We start from the raw sequence: 20,827 nt of genomic DNA, 5'->3' as shown, positions 1-20,827 counted from the left end.
CGAATTCAATTACACACAAAGAGTGACTAGATCGTGACCCGAACCTGGGAACTTTGGCATACTGTGCGATGCGTTTACCACTACGTCAGTCAGTCCGCTTCCCAGAACAGCCAAATACTCTTTCATTCCTGTAATCGGTGCTCTCTACTCATACCACATGGCTTGCAACACAGCCTGCCTATACTATACTTAGACAATCCAGTGTCCATATATTGAAAACACATTTTGACGGTTGTGATATATCATATACTAGCATGAATTACCCGCTTCCTGGGGTAAATTAAGAAAAAAAATATGTTTCGTTAGTCAGTCACTTTTTACTATTATTAAAACGGTCTTTGATGTCGGTCATTTTCGATGAATTTTATATATACCTCTTCCCTCTTCATGTTGCGGGGCATGGTATCGAATGTGTCACTGTTCATCTCAGCGACCCCGAAAACTATGAATTCAACAGGAGTGACATTGGTCATTTTTATCATTTTTATATATCTCCCCCTCCCCCTCCCCAAGCTGTGGGACTCAATTTTAATTTAAACGGCATAAGAAGTGTCACTGTTCATCTCAGTGACCTGGAAATCTATAGATTCGGCACTAATATCGGTCATTTTCTATCATTATATACATAGAGATATACAGTTGCGGATCCAGGATATGATCAAGGGATGGGCTAAACCATAGTTTGCCATTTTATCCAGTGTAAAGCTGGATTGAAGCCCATTTTATCCAGTGTAAACCTGAGTGTCAAGGCGGGGGGCTATAGCCCCGTATAGCCCCCCCCCTTGGATTCGCCACTATATATATATACCCTCCCCCTCTCCCAAGTGCAAGGCTGAATTTGGATTTAAACAACATCGGAAGTGTCACTGTTCATCTCAGCGACCCCAAAAACTATAGACTCGACACTAATATCGGTTATTTTCGATCATTTTTAAGTGTCTCTCCCCTTCCCTTAAGTTACACCGTCAAAGTGATATGATAAAAACCATCTCAGGTTCGAACTTAATTAGGTTGAAAATTTGATCGAGATCGGTCCGGTGGTTCAAGAGTTATTAAGTTTTATTTATTTTTATGTATCTTCCACTCCCATCACCCCTCCCCTAAGTTCTAACATCAAAGTGAATAGATAAGTATCATCCCAGGCCCGGACCTCATATATATGTTGAAAATTTGGTCGGTCGAGATCGGTCGGGTGTTTCAAGAATGGTGAAGTCACAAAGGTAGTCACTTTCATTTCCATTTTTTACATATATCTACCCCCTCCCCTTCTCTACGTTGCACCGTGAAAGCTAATGATAAAAATAATTGCAGGCCCGAACGTCATCTATGTTGAAACTTTGGAGCTCCTCCATGGCTAAGCGGTTAACGTACGCGCCTTTAGCGTGGGAAGCCCGGGTTCGATTCCCGATGGGAGCTCATGTGGTTCGGATTCCACGTTAATCACTAGGTCCACGTCTCATATGGCCTCGCTGCTGAACGGGACGTTAAACTCAAAATCAAGTCAAGTTGAAAATTTGATCGAGATCGTTGGGTGGTTCAAGAGTTATTAAGTTTTATTAATTTATATATATATATATATATATATATATATATATATATCCCTCTCTCCTTCCCTCCCCTAATTCTACCGTCAAGATGGTATGATAAAAACCACCCCAGGTGCGAACCTCATCTATGTTGAAAATTTCATTAAGATCAGTCGGGTGGTATAAGCGTGATTAAGAGACAGTCACTTTTATTTTTATTTTTTACATATACCTCCCCCCTCTCCCCTCCCCTACGTTGTAACGTAAAAGTGAAATGACAAAAGCATCTTAGGCCTGAACCTTATCTATGTTGAAAGTTTGATCGAGATCGGTTGGGTGATTCAAGAGTTATTAACTCACGAACATAGTTATTTTTATTTATACGTATATTTCCCCCTCCTTCTCTGCCCCTACATTGCTATGTCAAAGTGAAATGACAGAAACATCCCATGCACGAACCTCATCTATGTTGAAAATTTGATCGAGATCGGTCGGGTGGTTCAAGAGATTAAGAGTCACGAACATAGACACTTTCAATTTTATAATATAGATTAAAGGATGGAAAGAGTTGAATGTTAATGAATTCACACCAACAGAGAATTTGGTGTAAAAAAATAAGTTTAAATCGGTTGTTTCCTTCTTTTATTAATACATATGATATTTCAACCGTATAAAGGTGTTTTTAGTATATGGACAGTGGAATGTCCAAGCACAGCAGCTAGGGTGTGGTACTAGACATGTGGTCTAAGTGGAGAGCACTGACTTCAGGAGTGAGAAGGTGTATGGCTGTTCTAGGTAGCGTAGTGGTTAATGCATCAGCACAGTATGCCAAAGATCTCGGGTTAGAGTCCCGGTCTAGCCTTTCACTCTTTGCATGTGAGTAGGCGAATAGTTTTGAGAAATGGGTCCCTGGTAGTTCTTGAGGTTTTTGTTTGTTTGTTTGCTTCCCGGACGAACGAACAGACACACACACACACACACACACAGTGTAAATATATACAGGAGTTTTAGTAAACCCAACTCCTTAGTTAGTCATTCATCACACGAAATTTAAATGTGGCCTTGATAGAGTAAAAAATTCACGTCGCCAATAAACTATATACAACTCACCTATAATCAAATATGATACCCTTTTTACTTCAATTTTACTGTCTTGTTCTATTCCTTTCAAACACAGGTTTAACCAATCCAACGCATATTGAGAAAATACCTCGGCTGAACATTGTGGCACCAAAGTTTCTAAAAGACGTAGACCTTCCAGCCTGGGAAAGAAACGAAAAACATTAAACTTAGAGAAAATACTCGCTTCTTACTAACATAAAGATTATATATTTACAAATAATGTTTAAAATATCATACAAATACTACAGGAAGTCATGTAATTGTTGATAACTCGAAGTGCTTAAAATAAAGTTTGAAGCGGACTTACTAATTCCTCATTTTAACAGGTAAAAAGAATTTTACGAATGATCAAAAAAAAAAAAAAAAAAAAAAAAATGGAACAAAAGATTGCTATCTTGGCCAATAATTAGTTTTTTGATCAGGGCCCACAAAATTTTTGACCGGAACGACCCCTAAATCGAGTTTTCGTATTTTTTTACGGAATAAGCACATCATACTGAGTTAAGTGATAGTTTGGGTCTAACTACATTATATGTAGTTCTCCAGACATAAGACGTACAAGAAAATTTTTGATTAAAATATATTGAATCTTGAATCAGAACCCACAAGATTTTTGAACGGCCCCTAAATCGAGTTTTCTTATTTTTTTACGGAATAAGCATATCATACTGAGTTAAATGATAGTTTGGGTTTGACTACACTATAAGTAGTTCTCCAGATATAAGCCCTACAAGAAATTTTTTGCCTGATATATATTGGATCTCTTGATGCAATTTTGGATCAGGGGCCAAAAAATTTTGGAATGGTATCTAAATAAAGTTTTTTTTTTTTTTTTTTTTTTTTTAACGGAATAACCACATCATAATGAGTTAAGTGATAGTTTGGGTTTGGCTACACTATTGCTTTTAATTAAGCAATATCCAATCTGACAATCTAAATATTTCCACACTGTAAATTCGTACTAGAATACAATAAACTAATCACTAAGTGCAAGATAAAATCAAACTAAAAGGCTGCTCCGGGTGTTCTGACATCCTTTAAAAGGGAAGTCCGTAAGACCAAAGCATGAGTATAATTTTAGTTTCTCTCATGAAATTTATTTTCTGTATGTCCAAACACTGCGAAAAAAAAGAATTAAAATACAAATAAATACAACATATAACCATGATCGAGGTACAAGCACACTTGGCTTTGTACGACACGATTAAAGTATTGTTGTCCAATACAACACTGTCAAAACTGTCCGTAATTTTAGTCAGCATCTTCCACACATTTCGCCTTGACTTTTGGCTACTAAAAGACCTGATAAGTGTAATAAACATGACGAATCGCAGACGTAACATTAATTTCTGCAAGACGCAAATGAGCGGTATTGCGGAAAGTGAGCACGGGAGAGAGAGAAAAAAAAAAGAAAGTGTTCTTTACGTTCTAATATGAGTAGCGACTGTGGGTTTTCAGAATATTTTCATTTATGCATATATAAGATTCGCGACTGTTCCCTACAGACGCACCCCCAAAATAACCAACAGCTTCGCCCTGTTCTGAACCGGGGCATATTAAAAAAAAAAAAAAAAACTTTCACTTTTCTTCCTTCAAATGATTCTCTAATAGGGTCTGAACTTTTACTATTTTCGCGCATGCCCAAATAATTATACAGATTGATACTATGCATATGAACTGATATGCCTTCCTTTGCGAGTATAAATACGTGTGCGGACAAATGCCATGTAAAACACTGTGCAAAACACTAATCAACTTCTGCTAGGTTGCAATTAAAAGCGAGAATTATATCTAACGGAGGCAGAGCAAAAGTGCAAGAGAGGGCCCACACGGTAGCGCTGGGGTGCGTCCGCAGGGAGTAGGCCGTCAGTGACGGAGGGTAGACGCATAAACAAGGATAGTGCAAAAAAACACTCGATATTGCAGAAAATGACATACGTTAGAACACTTGTAACGGTTTCACAATAGTAACTATACTAGTAAACATACAATACAGGTTTTTTACACCGTATAGAAATACTTTCTCTAAGGAAATTAGTGTGTTTAACAACCGTCTTTGATATACCCTCATTCATTTTAATCCTAATACGTTAGAACGCTTGTAATGGTTTGAAACTAGTAACATTGCAGTTATAAACACAAATTACTAATTCCTACATCCTGCACAGATGCTTGGACAGAGAAAATCAATATTCTAGACGATCCTTTTTCATATGCACTCACTCATTTAAGCCGTACAATTACCACTTTTATGGTGGATTATTCTGCACCAGTTCCCCAGAATATATACAGTTCTTGCTTGTAGTTACACCCTAGTACAGTAAAACATTCCTCATTTTGAGATTTAAAAATAATAATATAGAAGTACACAGTTAACGGATCAACTCTAAGTTTTTAAAACAATATAGGAGAGTGAAAACATCTTAAAATAAAACTAACAACATGTTTGTGGGTAACACGGACAAATTTAAAAAAGTAAAAACAAAAACAATTTCAGTTCCGTAAAAAAAAGTACTATAAAAACCATAAGCAATTCAGTCAGTGTGCAAAAAAATCTATCAACCTCCTAGTTACCACTCTTACTTCGTCAAAAAGTAACATTAAAAAAAAGTAGTGCAATTTCTAATTGCAATAAACATTAAAACACTATAAATACGCTCTCAAAGAGCTCTATTAATAACTCTAATAAAATACACACATAAACAATCATAACATATAAAACAAAAATATAAACCCTTCAAATATCATGTTAATATCATTCATTTTATAAGCTCCTTTAATAACGGTTTAGTTTATATTCACTTTATTATATATAATTATAATAAATTATTTTTCTTCATATAATACCTATAAAAATAATTTTTTAACCCTATACTACCTGCCCTTTGGCAATCAATCAATCAACTATTCAATCATATTATTTTTTTAATTATTTGTTAACAGGTTGGTGCGTGTTTTTCGCATCAATAATCGTTTTTTAAGGCATACTAGTTTGCAGGAACGTTATTAATCTGTACGCATTTATTTGGGCATGTGCCAAAATAATAACACTGTAGAATGTATTAGAGTATTATTTTAAGCAAGAAAAATGAAATGAAACAATTTTATAAAGTAGATAACTTGTAAAATTGCACACCATGCTGTTTAAATATTATTTGAAGAAAAACGAAACTCTGTTATTCATAAAACTGTAAATAAACAAATAAAAATTGAAAATTTTTAATGTTAATTTGTTACAATTAAATATACGAATTACATATTATTCTTCCACCAAAGAATACTCCACAATAGATGCCACTTGTTCTCATAGCGCATTAGTTCGTAACGCATGCAAATTACATTTTAGACACAAGTTAAAGTAAAGTTATATAACTAACACTGTGGTTTGCCTTATACAAATTTCAAGGTACTGTGTCGAGAGAAGCACTTCTTAGCTATTGCTACGCCAAGTTTAATTCACTAATTAGCTTCGACATAATACACTGGGGAACTGCTGAAAATAGTTTAAGCACTTTCCGATTGCAAAAGAAAGCGATTAGAATAATTTTTGGATTACCCACAAAATTGACATGTAAAAAGGTTTCCGTAGTAGCAAAAATTTTAACACTTTCCAGGTTATACGTTTCCAAAGCTACCCGTTTATTTGTTAAAAAAAAAAAAAAAAAAAAAAAAACAGGCATCTCCTTAACAAAACTGTTCATAGCCAAAGTACAAGACAAGGTACTGACATATTTGTGATGCATCAAAAATATGCTAATATAAGTAAAACCGTGTATATGAATTGCGTCAGGTTGTATACTTGAAGATTATGACTAATGTTTCAGTTTTTCGTAAGAAGCTACCTAACCTACTTGCTGTAAAGTGCTATTACACTATTAAGGAATATCTAAATCGGACGGCGGTAATTTTGTCACCGGAAAGTTCGTCACGGTAATTTCGTCACCAAAATATTAGCCTTATAGGTAATTTCGTCACCGAAAATTTTGTCACGATAATTTCATCACCAGTGTCTTTTAGAACATAATACAAGCACAATAAATGAATCGAAAAAGTTTTTGAAATTGCTTTCTTTAATCTTCAACTGAAGCAAATCAAAATATAATAATAATAATAATAATAATAATAATAATAATAATAATAATAATAATAATAATAATAATAATAATAAATAGTTACATATTTTACATATTGTATTTGAGATAAGAGAGAAAAGTTTCCAGTAATTCTATCACAGAAATATTATCATATAGGAAATTTTGTCACGATTATTTTTTCACCTTTCTTGAACTAAGTAGAGGCAAAGTAAATGACCCAAACAGCTTACATTATTTTAATCAAACTTGGAAAACAATTCGGTTGGTGTTGAATTCTGCAAAATTTAAGTTTCGGGTACTCGACACAGGAGCAAGCACCGGTACAAGAAAATAGTGTCAGCTTCAGCAAATGTTAAAAGCAAAGGCAACGTGGGGAACTAATGGGTTTATATATCACTATTTACAAATATTAAGTTTCGCCAATATCAAAATTTCAGAACAGAAAATTGCAAACAAAAGCAACTTTCGGAAACTCAACTCGTGTTCAGCATTGCTTTTTTCACCTGAGTCACTCAACGTGGAGAAAAGTCCAAGAGATTGGATTCACAGAACGGTACAAGAGCAATGAAAATTTTCGTCTATTATGCGAGAAAATGAACGGATTGGCATTTCTTCCCGCAGCAGATGTGCATCAGAAATACAAGAGGCTTCGGAGGAAGAGCTGGAACTTCTGGACTATTTTGATAGTACTTAATTCAAAACGTTAAAGAAACAGTTTCAACTGTGCTACATCAAGATGCTGTGAGTCAACCGCCAAAAAAGAAAACTAGAAGAGTGTTTCAGATTTTGCAGAAACGGCCCCAGTCTTTGTGCATAACGTATAACACTGAAACTAAATGTCTGAAAAATTTTTTGCTTGTTGTTTCCTATCATGTTATGAATAGTAGAAAATCAACATGTAAAACACTTATTGCGTTACAACAAGTTATATTTTTTTTTTCTATTTTCTGTTCTGAAATTTTGAAAACTTAAAATAGTGATATATAAATCCATTAGCGGCCCATTTTGCCTGTGCTTTTAACATTTGCTGAAGCTGACATTATGTTCTTTTATTATTGTTTGTTCTTGCGTCGAGTATCCGAAACTTCGATTTTCCAGAGTCGAACACCAACTGAATTGTTTTCCAAGTTTGATTAAGATAAGATTAGCTGTTTTGGTCGTTTACTTGTCTCTACTTAGTTCAACAAAAGTGAAAAAATAACCATGACAAAATTTCCTACATTCTAATATTTTGGTGACAAAATTACAGGTGACGAAATTACTATGTCAAAATTTCCGGTGACGAAATAACCTACAGGCTAATATTTTGGTGACGAAATTACCTAAGTTCATCTATATCAGTGCTATTCAACCTTTTTTTTCTCACGTACCACTTGCCACAGTTTGCCATTCAATTGTGTACCCCTGAAGCTGTTTTTAAAAAATCAAATCGAAATGAACTTACTAAACTTAATACTCATGTTCTGTTGATTAAAAACAAGGGGGGGGGGGGGGGGGCAAATAGAGACCTAACAAAAAAAATAATAAATGTGCTAATCAAAGGACTACAGGGGGATAAAGTGCACATCCAAAAATATTAACATGGGAAATTTAAAAAGGTATGGGAGACAATCAGCTCTACTGAGGGGATTTTTCCCCACATCCTCCGTGATAATTCGCACACTGAGTTTTTTTTTTAAGGAACTTCAAAACTAACTTGTTAATAAGATGACTGAGCTTGTTTTCGGGACGTCAACTCCTTGATTCTTTGTCCAATCTTCGAGCGTGTGGAAATCAGAGCTGCTTCTGGATTCAAGCCATTTCTGTGCTTCATTTTTTACTGATGTTAACACAGAGAAACCCTATTCACATAAACATGCTGATGGAAATGGAAGAAGTTGTGAAATAGCACTGATAATTCAATAAATTCTACAACTGTTATCATTCAATAAATATTGGAAGTATGCACGTACCCACAGAAAACTTTTTGCGTACCCCCAGGGGTACGCGTACCTTCGGTTGAATAGCACTGGTCTAGATTATCCACTAAATGAAAAGTTGGTAAGAAATACTTACTCGTGAGTACATGCCTGGTGTGGTATAAACGGTTACCTAATTGCAATGTAAATGTTCATATTTATGTCCTGTTTTTATGGTTTTGTATTTTAGAAAGAAGTATAGGTACAATATGATGAATTCCTCTGCTACTTGACACCATTGTATGTATGTATTTTTCTTTTTATTATTATTATTATTATTATTATTATTTTGACAACTGTAATGCTTACATGAGAATTTCTCGTGTTTTGTAAGCTAATGTAACAGGCAACCTGAATTTCAAAGCCTCTTTCAACTGACCTGCCAAACATTCCAACACTTGAAAGTCTATACGTCAAATATTCCGTTACTACACAAAATACGTTTAAATTATCTTCTGAAAATATTACTTTAACTTTGCTAAGAAATAATAATAATATATTTTACAGTTGGGTTCGTAGCTGAGCGTGCTAAATCATGTTTATTCAGGGCTTATTTTCTAGATTTAAGAGTTCGCTTTTACCTGGTTCAAATTTCACTGTATTTTCCTTGTATTTTATCTCTCCCATCTTCTTGTATCATTAATATATTCATCTCAAATATCTGTATCACTTTTTTTTTTTTTAAGGAATATTAAAATTTAAATGTATATTTTGAGATTTCACTGAGATATTGGATTGCAGGAGGCAGTATATATGAACAACTATGTTACAAATCAAATTTATTTATTACTAACTCACTCACTCTATGGCCTATGGAGCCCAGAGGTTCAATGCCGCGTTCACAAAAGCTCTCCACTGACTTCTATCCTTAGCCAATTGGATCCAGTTTCTACTTCGCATTCCTGTTTCTGCGAAATCCATCTTAATATTGTCCTCCCATCTGCGCCTAGGTCTTCCTAATGGTCGTTTTCCAATTGGATTTTCAGTTAAAACTTTCAAAGCGTTCCTACTTTCTTCCATTTTGGCTACATGACCTGTCCACGTGAGCCTCTTAGACTTGACGACCCTAACAATGTTGGGTAAACCGTATAAACTATGTAGTTCCTCGTTATGAAGCTTCCGCCATTCCCCATTCCCGTTCCTCTTGGGTCCGAATATTCGTCTCAGGATCTTGTTCTCAAATACTTTCAGTCTATGTTCTTCCCTCAGAGTAAGTGACCATGTTTCGTAACCATACAGCATAAACATGCATGATTATCGTTGTATATATTTTAAGCTTCAAATTCCTCGACAGAATTCGTGGCGATAAAAGCTTTTGAACTGAATAATAAAACAAATTTCCTGCTATCAATCGACATTTGACTTCTTCGTGGATATGGTTTTGGGTTGATAATACTAATCCTAGATATTTGAAAGTATCCACTTTGTCGAAAAGTATTATTTCATACTTTGATGTATTCATAATTTGCAGTGTTACGATCCAGGCGAACTTCCATGTATTTAGTTTTCTTTGTATCTACTTCTAAGCCTAGTTCCTGCAAGCGTTTAATAAGACCTCTGCGTTTCTTTCTTGTGTTCTCCTATCATCCCTCATCAGCATACGCCATAATCTGGTATCACTCAGCTCTAGGCCTTGGTTGCTATCTTTGATTTTTCTTTTAGCGTACTAGAGAATAAAGTTGAATAATAATGGCGACAATGTATCTCCTAATTTCAGGCTATTCTCAACGTGAGAGCTCGTGGACAGGAATTTTCTTACTCGGACTTTATTTTGGGATTTATTTAAATACGTCTTAATTCATCGATTTCGCCTAAAACTGCACTGATAATCTCCAATAATTTCACCTGAGTATGGGGTCAATCTTGCTAACAGGATCCTTGAGAGGATTTTATAGGATGTTCACAGAAGAGGGATGCCGATATAATTATTGCAATTAATTTTGTCGCCTTTCTTGTGAATTGGAACAATGATTGATTCCTTGGCGTGGGAGACCCGGGTTCGATTCCCGGCGGGAGCTCATGTGGTTCGGATTCCACGTTAGGTAGGTCCACGTCTCATATAGCCTCGCTGCTGAAAGGGACGCTAAACTAAAATCAACTCAACTCAATGATTGATTCCCTCCACTCTTGCGGCAATTTCTCCTTGTTCCAGATAAGGATATTGAATTTCTGGATTTTATTCCACTATTTTCCCCCTTCGGCTAAAATTAACTCAGTCGAAATTTCGTTAACAACCGGAGATTTGTGCTTACAGCGATTTCTATTTCTGTTCGGTTAGGCTCTGAAATATCCGGTTCTGCTGTGTCGATTTCCCTTTCTCCACGAATATTAGCTTTTGGCTATGTGTTAAGCAAATTGTCAAAGAAATCTTTCCATCTATTCAGGATGCTATCTGTATCAGTAAGAATTGTTCCGTCTGCTTTCTTTAATATATGAGCGCGAGGCTGATAGCCTTGCTTAAATTCGTTGATGTCTTTGTACATGACCCGCATGTTTTTGCTCTTAATATTATCTTCCAGTTCATTAATTTTAGGTTTTAAAAAATCGCGTTTCTTTGTTCTAAAAGTTTTGGAAGTTTCCCGCCTGATATCAACGAAATTTTGTGTAGTTATATTTTTGAGATTTTCCAGCCAACGTAGTTTTGCCTGTCTTCTCTTTTCTGGTAGTTTAGTGCATTCATGGTCCAACAATGGATTGTCTGTTCCTATGTATTTCCGCGTGCACTAATTTTTCTTTTTGCTGAAATTTTAATGCTATCCCTAATTTCAACCCAAGTATCCTCAACACTAGTGCCTCGAAATTTTCTAAAACCAAGAATCTATTCGATACTTTAATCTGGTATTACGCCCTCGCCTGGCTCTCATCAAATTTCTTCAAATTAAATTTCTCTATTTTCAGATGTTGAATATTTCCCTTACTCTACGATAATGTCTCTCTTATTATCGCTGACACTAGTGTCACCGTCAGCTCCTCTGAAAAAACGAACATCAAATTTGATAGACTGTTCTTCTACTTACTAAAACGTTTAATTATGTTTTTTCTATCTGGTGAGGTCCAAGTATATTTATGAATGTTACAATGAGGGAATTTTGTACCCTTCACGATAAAGTTTTGGGTGTTGAAAAGTTCACGAGTCGACCGCCGTTGTCATTACTTTCCTCATGCAGACTTTCGTTCCCTATAATCGGTTTGAAACTATAATCTCGTCCTACCTTCGCATTGAAATCCCCTAATAGAATTTTCATATGGTATCGCGGGAGTTCGTTAAATACTCGTTCTATTTCTTCGTAAAAACCGTCTTTTTTTTTTTATCGTCATCCTTATCTTCTGTTGGGGCATGTATACTTAGAACAAAAATGAAATGAAATCGTTGACTTTTACGTCCCACGGTTAGGCCAGGTAGGCTAAAAGGAGACGGTAATGATGAGAAATAAATGAAATGGTGGATGAAGAAAGTGGGGGGAAACGGGAGAACCCTGAAAAACTCACACACACGGTGTTTGTCCACTACAAAGTTCACTTGGCGCAAGCTGGGATCGAACCAGGGACCCCATGCACCAGAGGTGTACATTTAGAACAATATCACACCACCGACCCATACGAGTAATAAAAGAAACTCTATCATTAACAAATTCAGCCCGTTTAATTGCTGATATTATTCGTTTGTAAACGAAAAACTCTGTTCCTAGTTCGTGAAAAAGAACGTAAAGTTTTCGGATTTTACTGCTCTCTTTTCTTTCCATCTAACTTTCTGAATTCATACTAGGCTTATCGTGTATTGCCTAACTCATTCGTTACGATTTTGGTTCGCCTCCACTATAAAGACTTTTTATATTCCATGTTCCAAATCTCATCTTCCAGGAGTGTCCTGGAAAATACTGCCGTACACTGGTGTAATTTATTCTAGAAAGAATATTAATGACTAGTCCCATTATTATAAAACCTATTAATCGATTAACTGATGTCCTTACAAAATGAAGCAGAAAATGCATCTAAATGTACTTTCTGAAACTAAACACATTATGCACAGATTCTTCCTCTAGTACAATGGTTCTCAACCTAATTACTATCACGACTCCATTTTATCACATCCTCTTGGCACCAACCCCTTATAATTTGTGGTTTGTAATAGGCTTGTATAGAATTTTTAATATACCTACTACGGAGATCTCATAATAACCATCTATTTCTATAATAGTAAAATCCATTTCTTGTATATAGTGGATAGAGTAACTTCCTAAAAGTGAATGGATTAAAACCAAATTTGGTCAGTTCATTCATATTACAAATATCGAATACGATCCGTCATATTTATTCAAGATAAAGGCCGTTTGAAAATTTTAAAATTTCATAACTCCCTTTATTTTGGGTCATATGATAAAAAATAAAGTGATTTCTGATTTTGATTTAAAAACTTGAACAGCTGTTAAAAAAAAAAAAAAAAAAAGTTACTGAGTATTTTAAATAACTTAATAATGTACGTCATGAAGATTGAACCGGACATTGCCGCATTAGTGACATCACACCATGCTTAGGTATCTGGTCAGCTTTCAATTTTAATTGTATTTCAATTGAAGGGTAAGGGGTAAAAACAGGGAATGTCCATCTACGAGCTTTTTCGGGTGCTTTGTCTTATCTATTGGTGACTCTTGGTGCTATTTGACTGTATATGCCATGTATGCGTAGATGTAAAAATGTCCATGTAAAAAGAGACAAAAGATGTAACTAACCCTATTCTTTTTACGCAGTTTTCAATATTAAAACGCCGTTTTCTCGAAAATGCTGTTTTGTGACATTGCTTTTTTCTTCCCCTTCCCCTCAAGCTCAAGTGGTAGAGCGTTGGCTTCGCATTCGGGAGGTCGTGGGTTCGAATCCCGCTGTCGACCATCCTGACTGAGGTTTTCCAGGGTTTTCCTCAGTCCTTCCAGGCAAATGCCGGGATGGTACCTACTAAACAGGCCCTGGCCGATACCTTCCCAAATCCTTTCCATTGTTGTTGTTGTTGTTGGATATCCAGTGTAAAATGGCCTCTGAGCTGTATCTGGTGATTGTTAAATAAATAAATAAATAAATAAATATTTGTATTTTTTTGCATTTGTATTTTTCTGGTATTTCAATATGCACTTCTCATTACATTCATGTTGCACCTCTTTCATTTAAATTGATTTTTAAACAACGCTGCACCTGTTGAAAATGTTTAGTAAACCTATTTTTTGTTGTTCTTAACACTATGTATAAAAATAAAAATATGCCTATCAGAACAAAGTTCAAAATAATGTCTAAAAATATTTTCTGCTATTGGATTCTAATTATATTTATCTCTTCCGCTTATCTTACCGACCCCCAGGTTAAGAAACCCTGCTCTAGTACTAATGAAATAGAATCAAAATCTGAAACTGGACCAAATGGTACTATTAGGTATTTAATGGAAACACTTAAAACAACAGCTGTTTCTACGCAAAAGTATTTGTCGATGAGAAATTCAGTAAATGTCAGGATGTAACAACTAAAGTGTGTTACAAACTTTCGAAACTTCACATATGATTCTTGCAATCAGTGAACTGACATCAGCTTTCTCGTACCTACCTTGAAGTGGAGGACTCGAGAGACTGTTTTATGTGATCCAACACACTTCGTATATCCGATGCACTCTGTAAAGAGATTAAAAATAAGAGGCTTGTTACATATACATTGAATTTATTAAAACTACTCAACGACAGTTTATTTACCTTTGACACATCACAGATGATTAAGAAAGTATGCTAGCATTTAACTAGCTAAAGCAAAATAACGTTATACAAATATTATATTTAAGTGAATAGTTACTTTCGGCACTAATTAACTAACTCTATGACCTATGGAACACGGAGGTTCAATGCCGCGTTCCACTTCACTGACTACTATAATAAGCCAACTGGACCCAGTTTCTACTGTGTATTCCTATCTCTGCGAGATCCATCTTAATATTGTCTTCCCATCTGCACCTAGGCTTCCTAATGGTCGTTTTCTGATTGGTCTTCCAGTTAAGACTTTGCGAACGTTCGTACTTTCTTCCATCCTGACTACATGACCTGCCCACCTGAGCCTCCTAGACTTTATGACCCTAATAATGTTTGGTAAACCGTATAAATCATGTAGTTCCTCGTTATGAAGTTTCCGCCTTTCCCCATTCCCGTTTCTCTTGGGTCCGAATATTCGCCTCAAGATCTTGCTCTCAAATACTTTCAGTTTGCATAAATTCCAAATTCTCACTCCCATACTTCAATCTCAGGCTTCTGCCTGTTGTAGCCTGTATGCCTGTATCAGTTTGTAAAGAAGGGTGAGTTACAATACAATATTGCAATTTCTTTACGATATATACTATTAATTACAAAATATTATTTTAAAGGAGTTAGTGTTCTCGAGCTGGTGTTTATCATTGAGCAGTTAAAGTATATGAGGTTAAAACTTTCCTTCACAATAAGGTAGTGTTTCTCAACCCTTTTTATCTTTTGGGGCACACCAAAGTACGTTTTAAACTTTCGCGACACTACTGCATGTGATTTTTTCCTAGATGCAAAACAAGCAAACATTAAAATACATACAATAGATTTTCGACGAACATAAAAAGTTCGTTACTGAATTCTCTATGTCTGTGTGTCTATCTGTTATTTGCGATTTTTTATTTATTTATTTGCGATTTTTTTTTTTTTTTTTTTTTTAAATTTTGAGCCCACCATTCGATAGAGCATCAAAAACTATCTGAGAAAGTTATGGAATTTTTCGCGTCATTCTTACCGTTCCCAAGATATTGGCCAAAAAATGGCCGATTTCCCAAGATTTAAGGAGCAACATCTGGAGAACCATAAGTCATAGAGAGATGATATTGGTGTTGATCAATACCGAAGAAGATGATAATTATTTTGGTACCAAATAGTAACCGGTGGCCACTGTCCAACTGGCTACTGGTTTAGCCAATGGCCAGATGGCCACCAATTAATATCGGTACCAAAATTTTTACCATCCTCTTAAGTATTGATTAACACCAATATCATCTCTCTATGACTTACCGTTTTCGTGATATTGGCCAAAAAAGTAATTCCGATTACGGGAGATTTAAGGAGGCATATCTCGGGAACCGTAAGTCATAGATAGATTGTATTGGTGTTGATCAATACCTAAGAGAGTGGTGAACATTTTGGTACCAAAAAGCAAATGATGGCCACTGGCCAACTGGCCACCGTTCCCCAGATATTGGGCAAAGAAGTTCGAATTACGGGAGATTTAAGAAGCCATGTCTCGGGAACCGTAAGTCATAGAGAGATGATATATTGCGAGAAAGAGAAGAAGCAGCGGATAAAAAGATTGTCCTTTTAAGTTCATTCTGGCAATGCTCTTGGAGCATTCTCAAGCGTCTTTATTACGGAATGACTTACATACAAAACGTGAGAGACAAGTGCGAAATCAAGTTGACGGGCGATAAATATTTATTTTCTTTTAACGATAATTTCTTTGCGGAAGATATTAGAAGACACTAAAAATCTTACGACACATCTGACATGTATTCGCGACACACCAATGTGTCGCAACATGGCGGTTGAGAAACGCTGCAATAAGGTACAGCTTGAGAACATTAAGAATTTTACTAAATATTTTGCAACTAATATTTGTTTCTACCTGATTACGCATCAGGAAGTAGAATCTGCTTTAACACAAAATGAAGGCATGAACCAGGAGGATACTGTATCGGCAATGATTAGAAAATTATACAGAGGCTATTTTACAGTATTAAAAAAAAAAAAAAAAAATGAATAGGTATAGTAAACACATAATCAGCAGAGCAACATTGGCTTTGCTAAATTCATAGGCAAATGCTAAGATATATAAAGACGCAAAGCATCTCCAATTTAAAATCTTCGATTGCTATATGGAAAAGTACCGTAAGTGTCTGTACCTTGAAACTTAATATATATAAATTTAACACAACGTTTATGCTTCAAAGCTAAGGAGGGAGACGGTGACGATATTGAACGCATTGATGGAATAAAAAATGGAATAATCCCAAGAAAACCCACGCATATGGTGTCTGTCCACCACAATGCCCACTGGCATCATATCATGGACCCCACGCATCAGCTGTGAGCGCTCTAACTTTTCTTAAAGCAAACTCCAAAATATTTTTACTACACTACACATACTAACTACGAAAGCTCACTGACCAAAAAAAGACAAAAGACGAACGGTATACAATAGTAACACACAGAGAAAGAAAGCAAGTTAATAACATTCTAGGTTGAGTTAATAGAAGAAAAAAAAACACAATACGGATACAAAGAACTAAATAGACAATGAAAGTTATTTATGATGGGTACCCCAAAATACACGCAGGATTTGAATTTTGCCCCATTTGTGTGGTAAGGTGTTACCAACAGGAAAAAAAAAAAAAAAAAACGGTGTTGACTGACAGTTCAGCGTTATTAAAAATGGAGCGCTACACGGAACAACAACGAATTTTCATTGTTGAGCAATATTTGGAAAATAATGAAGGTTTGGCAGCTACAGTTAGGAATATGGTCGGAACAGTGATTTAAGTACATAAATTGTGCAGAGATTAATTTTAAAAATTAGGGAGACTACATCAATTTGTGATCCTAAACACTCTGGCCGTTCTTCAAAAAGTCGTTCAACACAAAACATCGAAGCAGGGCGTGAGGGTGTTGCTGAGATTCCAGGAACATTATCGGACCATACTTCTTCGAAAATGCGGCTGGTCAGGCAATAACTGTTAATGGTACTCGCTATTACGACACCAAAACTCACCTTTTTGTGCCTAAATTACAAAATATGGATGTAGACGACACGCGGTTTCAACAAGACGGTGCAACATGCCATACAGCCCGAGAAACGATTCAATGACTGCATAAGTCATTACCTAGTTGTGTAATTTTCAGTTTTGGTGATCAGAATTGTCTGCCCAAATCATACAATTTAATGCCGTTGGACTTTTCTCTGTGGGGTCTTTTGAAACATAAAATTTATGCCGTCAAGCCCACGACCACTCACATCTTGAAGGAGCAAACAAAGCGCTATATCAACGAAATTCAGCCATATTTACGTAAAATAGTCATATAAAATCTCAGCAAAAGAGAGGGATGTACCGATATATCGGTATCAGTGATATCGGCCACTTCTGGGAGTATCGGTATCGGCAAATGGACACTGATATTTACCGATACATTTTCCGAACTGTTTCCAATTTGTTTAATATTAACAGTGTCACTTATATTTCATCGGCTTCTTTTAGACTTAAAAGTTAATCTAAATTATTATCAACTAGACAATCGATTTCTTTATGCATGTGAACAGTACACGGGATAATACTAACAACTATTTTTTATATTGCCATCTTGGAGTGACACTTCTAAATGTCAGTCACATCTACCAACGGGCGGGGGAATACTTTGTGCCCAACAACTTAAAATAGAAAATTTATGGCACACACAAACGTTCAATTTGCACCGCCGTAAGGTATATGCTTTACCTAAACATGTTAAGCAATAACATTTTTTTCTTTAATTACAATTTTAAAGAAACGATTAGAAGAGTAATTATAAGAAATATACTGTGGTGAACCCAATGTACCCAGTTTTGTAGTGCGAGGGTTAAGAGTGGTCAGGAAGCAGACTGAGTAGTATAATAACTAAACCATCAGTATAGTAACTCGAATATCCTATTTCGATTGTCGGTCCAGTCGTAGATTTTCCAGTTCCTGAATTTCGTGTATGAACCCCTTACTTTTACTTTCACTAATAGTGTTCACTCGCGCTAAATGGACTGTGTGGTGGACTAGTACTGCGTGCGTGGGTTTATTCAAGGCTTTTCCGTTTCGTCTCACTTTTTTTTCATTCAATCATGTAAGCAGAGAGGGCTTAGAGTCCCGCGAAAGCTTTACTGCAAGCTAGGCAAGTACAGTGAGAAGGAATTTTTAAATGTTTTATTGAAAACAGAGAGAGAGGTAAATTCTTTTATAAGGCTTTATTGCAAAATAGGAGGGAAAGAAGGCCTAGAGCTTTACCGCAAGCTAAAGGCTTGGGTTGGGTAAGGCATTTTTAAAGCTTTATTGCAAGCTAAGGGAGGTAGGTGATTTGACTTGCCGAATACTGGCACCCGTTTCTGAAATTTTTTGGTTATATAGGTGCTTTAGAGCGGCAGTGACGCTGGTGACTTTTCGTTGTGACATAACCAATAGTGTAACTCCTATTATTTGCCACCATAGTAATTTGTAGTGAGGCGTACATGTTTGGTGTTTGTAAATATAAGCACACGTTGTTTGTAAACTAAACCATGTAAGATATTACAATATATATATAATCTGTCTTTTGGCAGGTCCTGGAACTGAGGGATTTCTTTTTTTCATTTTAGGTTTGCGTCTGGAAATGTTTCTTCCACGTTTCTCGATCTTCACCTTCCTCCTTTAACTCTCAATAACTTCTTCTATTTTTTAAATCATCGATCACTTGTGCCCTTCTTCCTATTCCTCGCTTTCGTGCGTGGTTTTTCCTCCTTCAAGCAAAGGCACCTGGGAACCAAAAAGTATTTCCAGATGCGTCAGTGATCCTTCTGCCTCATCCACTCAACATTTATTCATGTATATGTCACAAAAGATTCACTAGTTCGTGAATTTCTAAAATTCACTAGTTCGTGAATACCAATAATTTCACGTTGTGGGAGAGATTTGTTTCGGAAATATAATAATGTACACTATCTACCAAAAAGTCACCGGTCACCCTACAACTTTCGGAATGAAGCAAATCATGACGTATCTAATATCGGGTACGGCCTCCTTTCGCCTGGATCGCAAACATGTATTCTCCGAGGAGGGCTTTCCAGCAGTTGCTGATAGGTATCAGGTGGGATGGCAGCCCACTCCTCCTACAAGGCAGTTCCAAGTGCGGTATGTGAATTTGGACGAGTTGGTCTGATCCTTAAACGCCGCTCGAATTCATCCCACAGATGTTCCACGGGGCAAATCAGGCGATTGGGCAGGCCACTGAAGTCTTTACACATTGTTTTGGTCATACCACGACATAACACTGGCAGCTTATTGGCAAGGGGCATTATCATGATAATAGTAACATGGGTCCATTCCAAAGAATTTCCACAATGTGGGAAGCACTGAATTGTCCAATATGTCTAGATAATTTGCACTCGTCATGTTAGCAGGCACAACAATAAGGGGGCCTAGGCTGAACCAATAAAATTCACACAACAGCATTACATCACCACCACCAAATTTCACAATGCAGTTCGGTAAGAAGCGATCCCTGGGATGCCACACCCACACCAGACCATCTTACATGAAACACGTGTACCGTGATTCATCACTGTATAACACATGTTTCCATTGGTCTACGGTACAATTTCGATGAGCCTTACACCATGCCATCCTCCTGGATAAGTTCGTTGGAGTGATTTGTGGCTTGTGGTCAGTTGCTCTACCATGGAAACCAAGTGCACGCAGTTCTGTCCAGAAAGTGTTCAGTGAAAATGATGTTCCCGATGCACCGTGGAACTCGTGCTGGGTGGCAGATGCAGTTTCACGGCGATTGCTGGATAACGTTCGTTTCAGCACTCTCTGGTCCCTGTTCGTCAATATCTTGGGTCGTCCGGGCTGTTTAAGGACACTGGTGATACCGTGTGACGTTTCGATTTAAGGATCACATAACCCACCGTTGATTCTGGGTGGCGTAATTGGGCACTAATGGCACGATTCGAAAAACCCTAATATGACAGCCGATGAAGACTCCCCTTTCAAACTCTCAAAGATCTTGTCTGTGAGCCATTCTCAGGCAAACGGACTCCTTGCCTGACGCACGATCACTGATAATGCTTTCTGCACCCAAACAAATTACTGGCGTCGTGCAAGTTGCTCTGGTTTCCTTACGGCGATGTCCTAGCAGAATGACCAGTGACTTTTTAGTAGATAGTGTATGTTAGTGGTAGTTTCTACTGTAACTGTGGCAATAAATGTAGGTATTGGAAGAAGTCTATCATGCAAATTACAATAGCATCTTTTTAATGTATAAGCTGGCAATACTACCTGCCATTGAGTAGAAAGGAGAAGCTGTCTCCTGATCAGGTTTGCGAG

At 36.5% G+C, this 20,827-nt stretch overlaps 1 protein-coding gene across 2 annotated transcripts in view; it reads right to left on the bottom strand.

Annotated features, from left to right (window-relative positions):
* The window catches only part of LOC145674451 (proline-, glutamic acid- and leucine-rich protein 1-like), a 94,211-nt gene that overhangs the window by 58,599 nt on the left and 14,785 nt on the right, over positions 1 to 20,827 (bottom strand). For both annotated transcript variants that reach the window (XM_081744520.1, XM_081744519.1), the window contains exons 2-3: positions 14,287 to 14,351; positions 2,637 to 2,788 (exon numbers count right to left, since the gene is read on the bottom strand). In XM_081744520.1, the coding sequence (XP_081600646.1) occupies positions 2,637 to 2,788; positions 14,287 to 14,351 (217 nt within the window). The remainder of the gene's footprint in view (positions 1 to 2,636; positions 2,789 to 14,286; positions 14,352 to 20,827) is intronic.

The sequence above is a fragment of the Thermobia domestica genome, chromosome 17 (assembly GCF_964235325.1).
Source record: "Thermobia domestica chromosome 17, izTheDome1.hap1.1, whole genome shotgun sequence".
Lineage (NCBI taxonomy): Eukaryota > Metazoa > Arthropoda > Insecta > Zygentoma > Lepismatidae > Thermobia > Thermobia domestica.
This window is presented reverse-complemented; position numbering and strand designations above follow the sequence as displayed.